The following is a 12,826-nucleotide window of genomic DNA, read 5'->3' on the forward strand; positions in this document are numbered from 1 at the left end:
ACCTGGAGTATTGTGTCCAATTCCGCGCACCACAAGAAATATGTGGACAAATGGAAGAGAGTCCAGAAGAGAGCAACAAAAATGCTAAGAAGTTTAGAAAAATGTGACCTATTAGGCAAGGGAAAAATTAGGTATGTTTTATCTTGAGAAACGAAGAGTGAGGGTAGACCTGCTAACAGTCTTCAAATATGTTAAGTGCTGTTACAAAGAGGATGATGATCAACTGTTTTCTATATCCACTGGCAGTCAGACAAGAAATAATCAACTTAATCCATTCTGCAGCAAAGGAAATTTAGATTATATATTAGGCTATGTCTACACCACAGCTTATGTCGGCATAATTTATGGCGTTCAGGAGTGTGAACCACCCCTCTGAGCGACATAATTTACATCGACATAAGCTCTGGTATGGACAGTTCTATGTTGGTTGGAGAGCTGCTACCGCCTCTCCCGGTGGTGGTTTTATTATGCTGATGGGAGAGCTCTCTCCTGTTGGCATAGAGCGCCTTCATCAGATGTGCTTCAGTGCTCTATGTGCAGACAAGCCCATAGAAAAAACTTTTTAACTTTGAGGATAGTTAAGCACTGGAATATGCTTCCAAGGGAGGTTGTGGAATCCCTGTCATTGGCGGTTTTTAACAATAGGATAGACAAAAATCTGCCAGGAATGATCTAGGTATACTTGTGCTGCTTCTCAAGCAGGGCCGTCCCTAGCTATTCTGGGGCCCTACGCAGCCCCGCCGTGGGGTGTGTGTGTGGGGCCCCAGGCCTCTGCGGGGAGGAGCGGGGGGGCGGGGCTGGCTTGGGGGGCAGGGTGGAACCACCCCCCAGCACTCACCAGTGGCACGGCTGGGGCCGGGTCTGCACTTCCCGCCGCCGGTGAGTGCAGCCCCCGCCCTGCTGCAGAGCTCAGGGAATGGGGGTGGGGCTGGGAAGAGGCGGGGCGGGGGTGGAGCAGGGGTGGGGGCCCAGGGGAAGAGCTGGAGCAGGGGCTGGAGCAGCACGCAGCTGCGCAGGGCACCAGGAAATTTGGTGCCCCAAATTTCCTGGTGCCCTACGCAGCTGCGTACTTTGCATATGGGTAAGGATAGCCCTATTCTCAAGGTCTCTTCCAGCCCTACATTTGTATGATTCTATGGTCTGACATTGCATTGTAAGGCATGACATTGCATGACTAAATCATGTCATCATCACATGCTGAAATCATATTAGCAGAAGTTCTCAACCAGGGAAACAGGGCCTCCTGGGGGGCCACGAACAGATTTCAGGGGTCCACCAAAATAAACCAGAGAGCAGGGCCAATGTTAGATTCGCTAGGGCCCAGGGCAGAAAGTCGAAGCCTGAGCAACTTAGCTTTGTGGGGCCCCCTATGGTGTGGGGCCCTGGGCAGTTGCACTCCTTGGCTACCCCCTGATGCCAGGCCTGGCTTTTAATCTACTGGATATGCAGAAAAACAGTTGTTGTGGCACAAGTGCGCCATGGAATTTTTATAGCATGTTGGGGGCGGAGGAACTCAGAAATAAAAAGGTTGAGAACCCCTGTATTAGGATATGAAGATGTAGCATTACCATTCCATGGCTGATAAGAGAGAGGGAGTATTTCCACCCTATTCTCTCTCCTCATATTCCCTTGTGATAGAATCCTCACTGACATGCAGGTCAGTTTGCATAGTAATACTTGTGTTGTCTAATAAAGTGCCACCTTACTAACCCCAAGTTGAATATCACTGCTGTAAAGGATAATGGCCACATTTATGCTCATGTTTTCTTCTCCACTTTTAATTTTAATATAAAGACAGATTTCCCCCATATCCTTCCCATTATTATTTAATTTGCCCCATATTTTTATACTGACCGTTTGATATCTTGCCCCTTCCCCTCAAAGTGTGTCTCAAATCTTGGGGAAAATAAACTTGCTTGTAGTGGTTTAGCACTGGAAGGACTAACAATACGGTATTACTACCCATTGCAAAAATAGAAACTTTCTAGTTTACACACTGCTTGCTATGTAGCATTGTTAATACTCAAATGGAGTTGATAATTTGAATCAACTTGTAAAATATACCAATACAATTATTTATATTTTTATTATAAATGGTCAAGTGCAGAAGTCTTGCTTTGTGAAATGTATCTTATCAATGTACCAACTACTGGGTTGCATATTTCACTTTAATTTTATAATTTATGTTATTACAGGTGAGATGCTATTTTGGACAAGACAAGAAAGAGAATTTGTAAATCGGACTGACAAGTCTGTTCTTCCAGTATTGACTTCTGGGTTAGTCTTAACTAAGAAAATGATAGGAGACTGTGACTGTACACCTCTCCAGTTGGCACTGGTGGGAAAAAATATGCAAATGATACAGCTTAAATTAATCTATATTTGCAATGCAAAGTCATTATTTTGGTCATTGAAATCTAACTATGAGGCCTTTTAATATTAAATAAAGATGACTGAGCAAACTGTTCTGTCAAAATCATTGCTGTTAGAGATGTAGGCCCTGCTCCTGCAAAGACTTACACACATGCTTCACTTTTGCCTCAAATGGCACTATTTATGTGGATAAAGTTAAGCATGTGATAAAACTTTGCAGGATCAGGACTTCAGATACAGGTGTTTGATATCAACCAAATTAAAACAAAATGCTGATAATTTGTTTTAGGGGTGTGATAAATGAAGGGGGGCGTAGCTCTCTTTTATGGACACCCTGCCAGCTAGTAGCTATAAAATCCCTCTTAGTAGCTGTTCTCTAATTGCTCTACCTGTAAAGGGTTAAAAAGTCTCACTGCTATGCATAGGTAAAAGGAAGTGAGTGGGCACCTGGCCAAAAGAGCCAATGGGAAGGCTAGTACTTTTTTAAATTGAAAGAAGACTCCCTTTTTGCCTGTCTGTTGTTCTTGGGGAGAGGCAGACAGGGAGTTGTTATGCTGTGAGAAATCTTGGGCCAGATATGAAAAATCATCCGTATCATACCTAGAAACTACTCATCTAAAACACCAGATATATAAGTAGATCAGGAAATGTCTAGGAAGATGCGATTAGGTTTATCCCTTTTATTTCTTTATGGCTAATGGATTTCTCTGTACTAACCCCAGGTGCTTTTGTTTTGCTTGTAACCTTTAAACTGGACCTCAAGAGAGCTATTCTTGATGCTTAATCCTTGTATATACAGATTACATTGCTGTTTGGATCCCATTTCTTCATATGCAAAGTGTGGTACCTCTCACATGACCAAACCACAGAGGTTTTATTGCTTTTTCCATGCTTATCACAGAAGGAGGGGCATCTCATTATGTCATGTAGCTTTCTTTCCTCTCCCTTCCTTCTGCAGGAGGCCTCATCCTATATGCCTTATGCACCTGCAACTCATAAATAGAAGGTGGAATGGACATTACTTATACTCTGAAAGAAAAATCCATGATTCCAGAAAGACTTTTGGCATTACATGGACTTTTATTGAGAAAGCGGCAATGAAAAAATTGATAAAATGCACTAGGTTAAAATATACATCCGTAATAAATTAACAACAAATGCAAAGTAAAGAAAGTCGAAATAAATATTCCAAAGGCCATTCATTTATCTGTTCTGCCCAGCCATGACCCGGGCAATCCTCTTCCAGTTACTGTAGGCAAACTCTCCCAGAGTTCTGTCTTCCCTGATACTCTAAAAGCCCCGTGAAACTCCAAAGTAAATTTCACACTCTTATAACACACATATATCCCTGACAAAAACCACAGACAAATGAGTTCTGAAACCATGAATCTCCATCAAGCAGTGCTTGCATAATATACCATGTCTTGTGTGTGTCTATGTATGTATATGTACAGTAGATGTATATAATATGCACTCAAGTATCAGGGGGTAGCCGTGTTAGTCTGTATCTACAAAAACAACAAGGAGTCTGGTGGCACCTTAAAGACTAACAGATTTATTTGGGCATAAGCTTTCGTGAGTAAAAACCTCACTTCTTCGGATGCATAGAGTGAAAGTTACAGATGCAGGCATTATATACTGACACATGGAGAGCAGGGAGTTACTTCGCAAGTGGAGAACCAGTGTTGACAGGGACAATTCAATCAGGGTGGATGTAGTCCACTCCCAATAATAGATGAGGAGGTGTCAATACCAGGAGAGGAAAAGCTGCTTCTGTAATGAGCCAGCCACTCCCAGTCCCTATTCAAGCCCAGATTAATGGTGTTGAATTTGCAAATGAATTTTAGTTCTGCTGTTTCTCTTTGAAGTCTGTTTCTGAAGTTTTTTTGTATCTGTAATAGAATGACCAGTGTTCACTTACTGGCTTATGTATGTTACCATACATAAGCCAGTAAGTGAACACTTCAATCTCCCTGGTCATTCTATTACAGATTTAAAAGTCACTATCATTGAACAAAAAAACTTCAGAAACAGACTTCAAAGAGAAACAGCAGAACTAAAATTCATTTGCAAATTCAACACCATTAATCTGGGCTTGAATAGGGACTGGGAGTGGCTGGCTCATTACAGAAGCAGCTTTTCCTCTCCTGGTATTGACACCTCCTCATCTATTATTGGGAGTGGACTACATCCACCCTGATTGAATTGTCCCTGTCAACACTGGTTCTCCACTTGCGAAGTAACTCCCTGCTCTCCATGTGTCAGTATATAATGCCTGCATCTGTAACTTTCACTCTATGCATCGGAAGAAGTGAGGTTTTTACTCACGAAAGCTTATGCCCAAATAAATCTGTTAGTCTTTAAGGTGCCACCAGACTCCTTGTTTTTATAATATGCACTGATGCCCTCTACTGGATGGAATATCAAATTGTTCAAGGGTTATCTTGTAATGGCATATGGCCAAACTTATGTATATATTATTAATAATAATACCCTGCCATAAGTATATTTGTTGCTTTACAATCAAATGAAAGACAGGACATCTGCCCTGAAGAGTTTGAAATTAGGTCATTAATTTGGGAAACTGAAGGGGAGGAAAAAGAAAGAAAAAACAACAACAAACATGCACACAAGGATCAAGAGAGACCGATGGAAAATTGCCATCTAACACACATTGTTATCTTTTTACTCCCTCCTTAAAATCTACCATTGTGATTACTACAAATCACCAGCTGTGACTACTACCTTATACAGTCACAACTGTCTCTCCCTTTCCCTTCCACTTCCGTACCCATTTGTCTGTGTATTCACCTGTTGCACTAAATCCTGGATTGTGAACTCTCTGGAGCAGAGATGGCCTTTGTCTTATTTGTACAGTGTCTAGCACAATGGGGCCCTAATCCTGGTTTGAAGCACCTGTGCAGTACCACAATTTAAATAATAATCTCTAATTAGTGTATGGCATTTAGGACTGGTCTATATAAAAAATTGCACCAGATTAACTGAACATGTGATGTTAAACCAATGTAGGTTGCATGTAAACTGCTAAAAACTAGGTTTAAACCATTGTTAGAGTGTCCACGCACAAAGTTACATTGATTTAACTAAAATGGTTTACCACCACATCTTTAATTATACCACTGCAAGTAGACAAACCTCTAAATACCACAGTGATATATGCTTTGAATGACCTAGAGGAGACAGATTGAAGCAGATATGAGAAAATACCTGTAATGGAGATTGTGCTGTAGCTCAAATGAGTGAGGCCTATGTTTCTGGAATGGAAGGTCTGGGGTCAATGCTACTAAACTACACGTAAGAATAGATGACCTAGGAGTCCTTTAGGAGTCACAGAACAACTTGCATGAGAGTGTATTTGCAGCATTGCCAACCTTTGCACTATTTGTACTTGTCTTAAAGCCTCAACTCCGGGATTCATGCAATTAAACAAAAGGAGGAAAAAAGCAAATTTCTAACTCTCCTAGTTGTGGAGAAAAACCTTGGGACCCACCAGCACACTAAAAGCTTAAAAACTAGAAAATGAATCAACGGAGCCAAAAGATATTTTTTAATAATCTCTGGATTTTTGGAGGCCTGGCTCCTGATTTTGGAGCACTTGGGATTGGCGATAACCCTGGAAAGGGTGTGTGTGGGTGGAAGCTAACATTACAGGTGGTGTATTGCTTAGGACAAGAAGCACACCTGTAAGCTGACATGAGGCACAGCCCCCTGATGCTGGCGAGCTGCCAGTGCTCAGGGTCTCAAAGCCTGGGCAAAATATGTGGGGGAAGGGAGAGGAGCGCGACCACGGTGGTAATGGCGTCAGCCAGCCAGAGGTGAGGGCCGCGTTACCACTCTGAGCAGCAGAGCGCCAGGGGAAAGACTACATCCCCCACAATGCACCGGCGGCCCATGATGGCGTCTCCGTGGCGGGCGGGGGAGGGCTGTTATACGCCACCCGGCGGCGGCGGGGGAGGGAGAAGCGGAAGTGGGTTCTCCCCCCATGGAGGCCGGTTGGGTCCGGTTCCGGGTGTCACCTACTTGGTGGGGCTGGTGGAGGGGGGAGGAAGATGGCGTCGGACTTGGAGACGGAGGTTCAAGCCATTGACAGGAGCTTCCTGGAATGTTCTGCCGAGGAGGTTGCCGTGGTGAGGCTCGTCCGCCCGCCCGCCCGCGGGGACCGGGGCCTGGGGGCTGTTAGGGGCTCGGCCTCGCGGGCGGGGTGGGGGTGTGGGCACGGGGCGGGCCGGCAGGGGGTCCGTAGTGCCAGGCCCGGGGCGGCCGGCACTGGCAGGGGGAGGCGGTCTCTAGGGCTGCCGGAGGGGATGGGAGGGAGGGCTGAGGGGGAAGGGGAGTAAATGCGCTTGGTGGCGAGGGGCGGTTGTGGCGGGGCTGCTTAAAGGGGCCCCGTGACTTAGACTCACTCTGCCCCCTGCGTGTGGACTTGCTGCTGTGACAAGCCCGGCCAGGTGTGACAGGACCTGGAGGAGAGGCGCAAAAGCAGCTCTCCCGTCTGCTTGGTTTGTGCGTTTGACAGCAATGTAGTGTAGAGTCCGCCCTGCTGTTTTCTCTCTAAAACTGGTCACTTGCCCCGTCTCCTGTTGTAACTGACTGTATTTCAGAGGGCTGGTTCCTCCTCCCTTCGCAGTTTTAAAGTTTTGTTCTTCAGATTTCTTGGGAGAAAGTTTTGGAAACACTGTTTCCTTCTCCCCCTCCTTAGCTTTTAGGCCCCAAGCTTGGAAGGAGCTTCATGTGTACAGACCCGTGAACAGCGTCCTGTTGATTTCAGTGGGATTCTGTGGGAAAGCAGTGGTCTGCTCCCGTAAACCTGTTTAGCGTTGCCAGTGTAGACTAGCCCTAACATTCTTACAGTCCAATATTGATTTTTATGTCACATTTTTCCTGTTACTCATTTTGTCAGTCAACTTTTTGGGACTGTTCAGGTAAAACTCATTTGATCCTGCCCTGGGATACGTTACTTTCTCCTTGTAGTCCATACTACTTTGCTTCTGATTTCTGTTTAGACAAGCTAGGACTTGAGTTGAATCTTAAAAGCCCCAATAAGATCACTTGGGCTCTGTACAGACCTGGGGCATGTGGGGGGGTGGGGTGTGGGAGGAGATGACACTAGGCAGCTTGTGGCATTGGAGCTTACAATTTTCCCATACAGTTACTTTGTATAAAATTTAGTATTTGCATATGCAACTTAGTTAATTAGCTTTTTCTTGCATGGGCAGATACTACAGCTTGTACATGTAATTGCAATATTTGCCAGACAAATTAAGCAATCAATTTCATGCGGAAACCCTCGCTAAGATTTTATAGGCCACAGAGTTTTATCTAGAAAACTAAATTCTGTACCCTTTGCTAAAATGTAGTCTACTCCAGGGCAAAATTAAAAATAGATTATTATTTATTAAAACATTTAATCATTTTAGAAAATATCACTGACTTTCAAGGATAAATTAGCAGTTTATGTGAGACCCCTAGAGAGAATCTTTCTGCCAGTATCAGAATAACCACAATTATTGGGAAGGATAGGCTGCTCACCTGGGAGATGTGATTTTTTTTTTTTTTTCTTTGACTAGGTACTTGTCTGAGCTTGTAGTAAAACTTAATCACTCCGGTTTTTCCAGATAGAAGGTAGTAATATACTCTAGAGTTGAGATGAAGCAAGTTTAAGATACTTGGCTAAGGAAAGAATTAAAACAATAGAACTTATGTGTACTGCAGAATATGGCCTTGGAAATGACCCACTTTTGGGAGAAACACAGCAGGAGATGCAAGGTCAATTCTAATGTAATTAGATTTAGTTCCTAATACAGTAGTAGAAGATATTCAGCACAAGTGAGGAAGACTAGATTAGTTTAAATATATGTATATATATTTAAAGGCTTACAAGAACAGAAAGGTCAAATTCTTGGAGAGAAAAGAAGATAGGGGAAAAAAAGATGTAGTTTCTTTGATCTTTTATTGGAATGCTCGGTTTAACTATAGAGCAAAATAACTCTGAGATTTCTGGTTGCTGGGTTTTTTTTTTTTTGGTAGTCTTTCACCCAGGACCAGTTTGGAAAAATTCCAGTTCTCTGAACACAAAAGGTAACTTAGTACTAGAAGGTTGAGTAGTTTCATTACCAGGGCTTTGAGAAATCAGTACTGGGGGCAGGGAGGGTAGAGTAAATTTCTACCATCAGTTCTAAGAATTTTATCAGAAATAGTCTAGCAATAAAATTAGCTGCTTCTAAACTGTTTAAATAGGACATTTTCTGCTATGGTTTTATTATAGGTGTTCAGCATTTTCCAAAGAGACACTGTGTGAGTGTCATCAATGGAAAAGGTGCTATATAAATTTAAAATAGCATACAGTAAAAATAAGGGTAAATTCTAAGCTCTTTCATGAAGATTTTTCAGAATAGTGCTTGTCTACTCTAATATAGGTCCTTAAGAGAAGACAATACATTATTCCAGTGAAATCAAGCTACAGCAGCTGGTTTCTAAAACCAATTATTTCTGTATAAGTAATTCTTGCTTTTCATCCATATTTGGGTTAATTCTGAATGAATTAACTAGTTTTCTCATAATCTGAAGTTACCAAGAAGTATTTGATAGTAGTAATTACATGTTGGTAAGGTTTATACACAGTACAGTACTGAATCAGTGCGTACTTGTAGTATGTGTATATGTCCATTGTTGATTATATTTTGTAGTAATGATTATCAGTAGTACATCAGTTAAAAATGGTAAACGGTAAAGTCTTCAGTTACATGGTTGAAATAAAACAAATGTAATGAGAGGGATACATTTTTACAATATACATAATGCATCTCACCTTTTGTACCTTGTGTAATTGAGGGGAAAATGTTTTGACTCTAGGGGATACAGCAGATACACCCTTTGAAGGTTACTGTTCAACTTGAAACTTTTAAAAACTGAAATAATTCTAATTTCTGATAGATTACCCTTTAAACAGTATGTCCTGAGTTTGTTTTTAAAAAGGATTCTTTAAACAAAAAATGCGTAAGGAATTTTTCTTCTTTATTGATGTATGAAGGTCCTTTCAGAAAGGAAAGAATAGATATACGCTATGATGGAGGTTTTTGAGAGTTAGGCGCTAATTCTCCTTTGTGCCTTTGAAAATCTCCCTGTGTGTGCTGTCAAATTCACAAAATATTCAAATTGAAAAAAAGAAATATTTTTGCTAATGTTTATTTGTAGTAATCTACATTACTTGTAACTGTAGTAGTTGCAAAATTTTCACAGAGAAATTTGACTTTAAAGTTTGCAGTGTCCCTTTAGCTTTTAGGTTGAAAAGAAAGGTGCTATAACAATTATGACTGGGTGGTATTGATTTTATTTGTGAGTAATTTTGTTTAATGTTTTCTTTTTAATTGAAGAAATGGCTACAAGCAACTGATCTTCCTAAAGAAGTATACCTGCATCTAGCCTACTATGTACCCAAAATTTACTGCAGGGGTCCTAACCCTGCCCCACAAAGAGAAGACATGGTTGCACAACATGTACTGCTGGGACCAATGGAATGGTATCTATGTGGTGAAGATCCTGCATTTGGATTTCCAAAACTTGAGCAAGCAAACAAACCTTCCCATCTCTGTGGTCGGGTTTTTAAAGTGGGAGAACCTACATACTCTTGCAGGTAGCTTAATTCCACAATTCTCCTAAATGATTAATGCTCAACTTTTTTTGGTAGAAACATTTTTGTCCTAATGAAAATGTTAACTGTCCATACATATTTTTAGTATACTTGGAACATTGTGGGTGTTGTCTGGTTTGTTATTGGTAACATACTAAAGACTTGGTCAGTAGGAGAAAAAATTAATTACAGTATCAGTATAATTAAACAGATTTAGTTTTTGAAAATGTCAGTGTTGGTTATTAAAAAGAAAAAAATACTCTAAGGGGAAGGTGGCTAAACTGTCAAATCAAGTCCAAGGCTTAAATGCAAAAATTGAAATTAATTTATCGTTAATTAATTCAAATGTTTAACATGCATCTACAGATGTCCCTCCTGTGTTCTGAATATCTTTCAATGAAAAGTACAATTAATGGTGATTAGATTGGTAGGCAAAAAAACCTAACTTGCTCATTAAGCCCGCTCCCCCATTCATTCATTTTTATATATATATATATATATATATATATATATATATATATATATATATATATATATCATAGAATTGGAAGGGACCCTGAAAGGTCATTGAGTCCAGCCCCCTGCCTTCAGTAGCAGGACCAATTTTGCCCCAGATCCCTAAGTGGCCCCCTCAAGGATTGAACTCACAAACCTGGGTTTAGCAGGCCAATGCTCAAACCACTGAGCTATCCCTCCCCCGATGTCTCTTAAAAAATCTCATTTCTGTTGTGAAGCCTACAAGAAGTGAATAGGAGGATGTTACCAATAAATATTAAAAACCACATTATCAAGACCTGCATATGACTTAAAGTAGCTATGATTTTATTGTTACCTTGTCTGTCTTGTTCCTTTCCCATTTTTTGCCATGTTAACCTTTGTACATTTTCAGCACAAGAACCACGTAAGAATGGTCATACTGGGTCAGACGAATGGTCCATCTAGCCCAGTATCATGTCATCCAACAGTGGCCAATGCCAGATGCTTTAAAAGGGAATGAACAGAACGGCAATCATCAAATGATCCTAACCCCTTTCGCCCAGCCCCAGCACCTGGCAGTCAGAGGCCGAAGGACACCCAGATCGTGGGGTTGCGTACCTGACCATCTTGGCTAATAGATTATTTAGGTTAATCTATACAGAAGCCCCTGGAACCTCATAAGATTGGGTCCCTAATCCACAAACTATTGGAACTCATTTACAAAACTTTTCTTAAACATTACATAAATATATTGTCTCATACTGTAGAATTAGAATTTATAATCCCTATTCCATGACGAGAGATCTTTGAGCTATAATGTATCTTAATTAAAACTATCTTTAGATAGGTTTTTTTCCTCAAAAAGCATTTTATTAAAAAAAAAAATTTTTTTTTTTTTTTAATCATTGATTTTTATCCACCCTGCCTGAAACAAAACATGTTTTGGCAATATTAAACGTTTTTCAATAAGAGCACATGATATTTTGGTCTAGATTCACAAAACTGAGGAGGTGGTGGGCATGGTGGTGCCCCCTATATATGGGTTTCCTATATCCCAGGTGATTGCCCTAATAACCAGGGTATTGGTTATTATGGGATGGGTCTCTGAGTCTCCCCTGTTGAAGCTGTTTCATTTTGTATAAATTATTCATTGGAGCAGGGACTGGAACCTGGGTGAGGCAGCTTTCCTTTCCCCCTCGCCCCCTGGTTAGTGTCATTCTCCCTCATTGGATTGATGAATATTTAATTTTTTATATAAAGTGGAACAGCTTCAACAGGAGATATTGAGACACAGGGATCTCACCTGGGATATGAGAAATCTGGGTTCAAGTCCCAGTGGGGAGTTGAAGCTGGATCTCCCACATTCTGGGTAAGCAACCTAACCACTGGACTGTTGGGTGTAAGGGTGATAGTGGCAGCAGCACCACCTCAGCCACCTTGTTTTTGTGAGTAGCTCCTAAATACCCTTTTGAATCTAGCCTGAAAAAAATCAAATCTAATTCCTAATCACTAGGCTATAGAGTCATTCTTATTAATTCCTAATCACTAGGCTATAGAGTCATTCTTATTCTTTCTGATCCAGAAGAATAATACCTTAGCTAAACATGAAACTTCCTTTACTTGAGCTGGTGAAAACTGTGCTGTGGTAATTACAGTAACTTCTTCCAAACCTGTGTTTTCAAGACCAGCATCACAAGATATTAAGAAAACAATAGCAGTGTTGTAGGAAAGCATGGAAAAATGCAGTTCCTTGATATAATCTTCAGAGAATGATAGGTTTACTGTTTAAATTCACTTGGTATCTTCATCTCAGTAGAAAATGTGAAGAATAGTTCAGGTACACCAATATGGTTGATTTTTTGCAGTTTTCAATATGGGAAAGTGATTTGTGCATATCAGGATTGAGTCTCTACTTTTCTGCTAGGCCTATAGTACATATATTGTTACTGTGTATCCTTTTGTACTTAATAGCTTATACTTTGTAGTTGGTGGCAAATGGGGGAGAAGAATTTTTTTCTTAAACCCTACAGGATACAAATTTGCTATTGTTTGTAATCCATGAAATACTCTAAAAGTATGAGAACCTGAAAAATATGGTGTTTTTTTTTTTTTTTTTTTAAGAAGCTTGTAGACCTGCAGCAACTAATGTGTTAGGCTTCGATACTTACAGCTTGCTGGGATTATTCACAGGCCTTTTTTTGTTTCACTTATTAAATTGGTACTTAAAATAAACTAATGTAAACAAAAAATAGTATTGGTAATATTTATGCTGTGGATCCATGATTATTCCTCTACTGATACTGATGAATTGGGCCAAATGGAATT

General features: G+C 40.7%; 1 protein-coding gene across 4 annotated transcripts in view; it reads left to right on the forward strand.

Moving 5' to 3' along the window:
- Positions 1-6,401: 6,401 nt before the first annotated feature.
- UBR2 (ubiquitin protein ligase E3 component n-recognin 2) overlaps positions 6,402-12,826 on the forward strand; it is a 109,254-nt gene continuing 102,829 nt past the window's right edge. For all 4 annotated transcript variants that reach the window (XM_065400325.1, XM_065400324.1, XM_065400323.1 and 1 more), the window contains exons 1-2: positions 6,402-6,521; positions 9,768-10,027. In XM_065400325.1, coding sequence (XP_065256397.1) covers positions 6,444-6,521; positions 9,768-10,027 — 338 coding nt within the window. In that variant the 5' untranslated portion in view covers positions 6,402-6,443. The remainder of the gene's footprint in view (positions 6,522-9,767; positions 10,028-12,826) is intronic.

Source organism: Emys orbicularis, chromosome 3, assembly GCF_028017835.1.
Source record: "Emys orbicularis isolate rEmyOrb1 chromosome 3, rEmyOrb1.hap1, whole genome shotgun sequence".
NCBI lineage: Eukaryota > Metazoa > Chordata > Testudines > Emydidae > Emys > Emys orbicularis.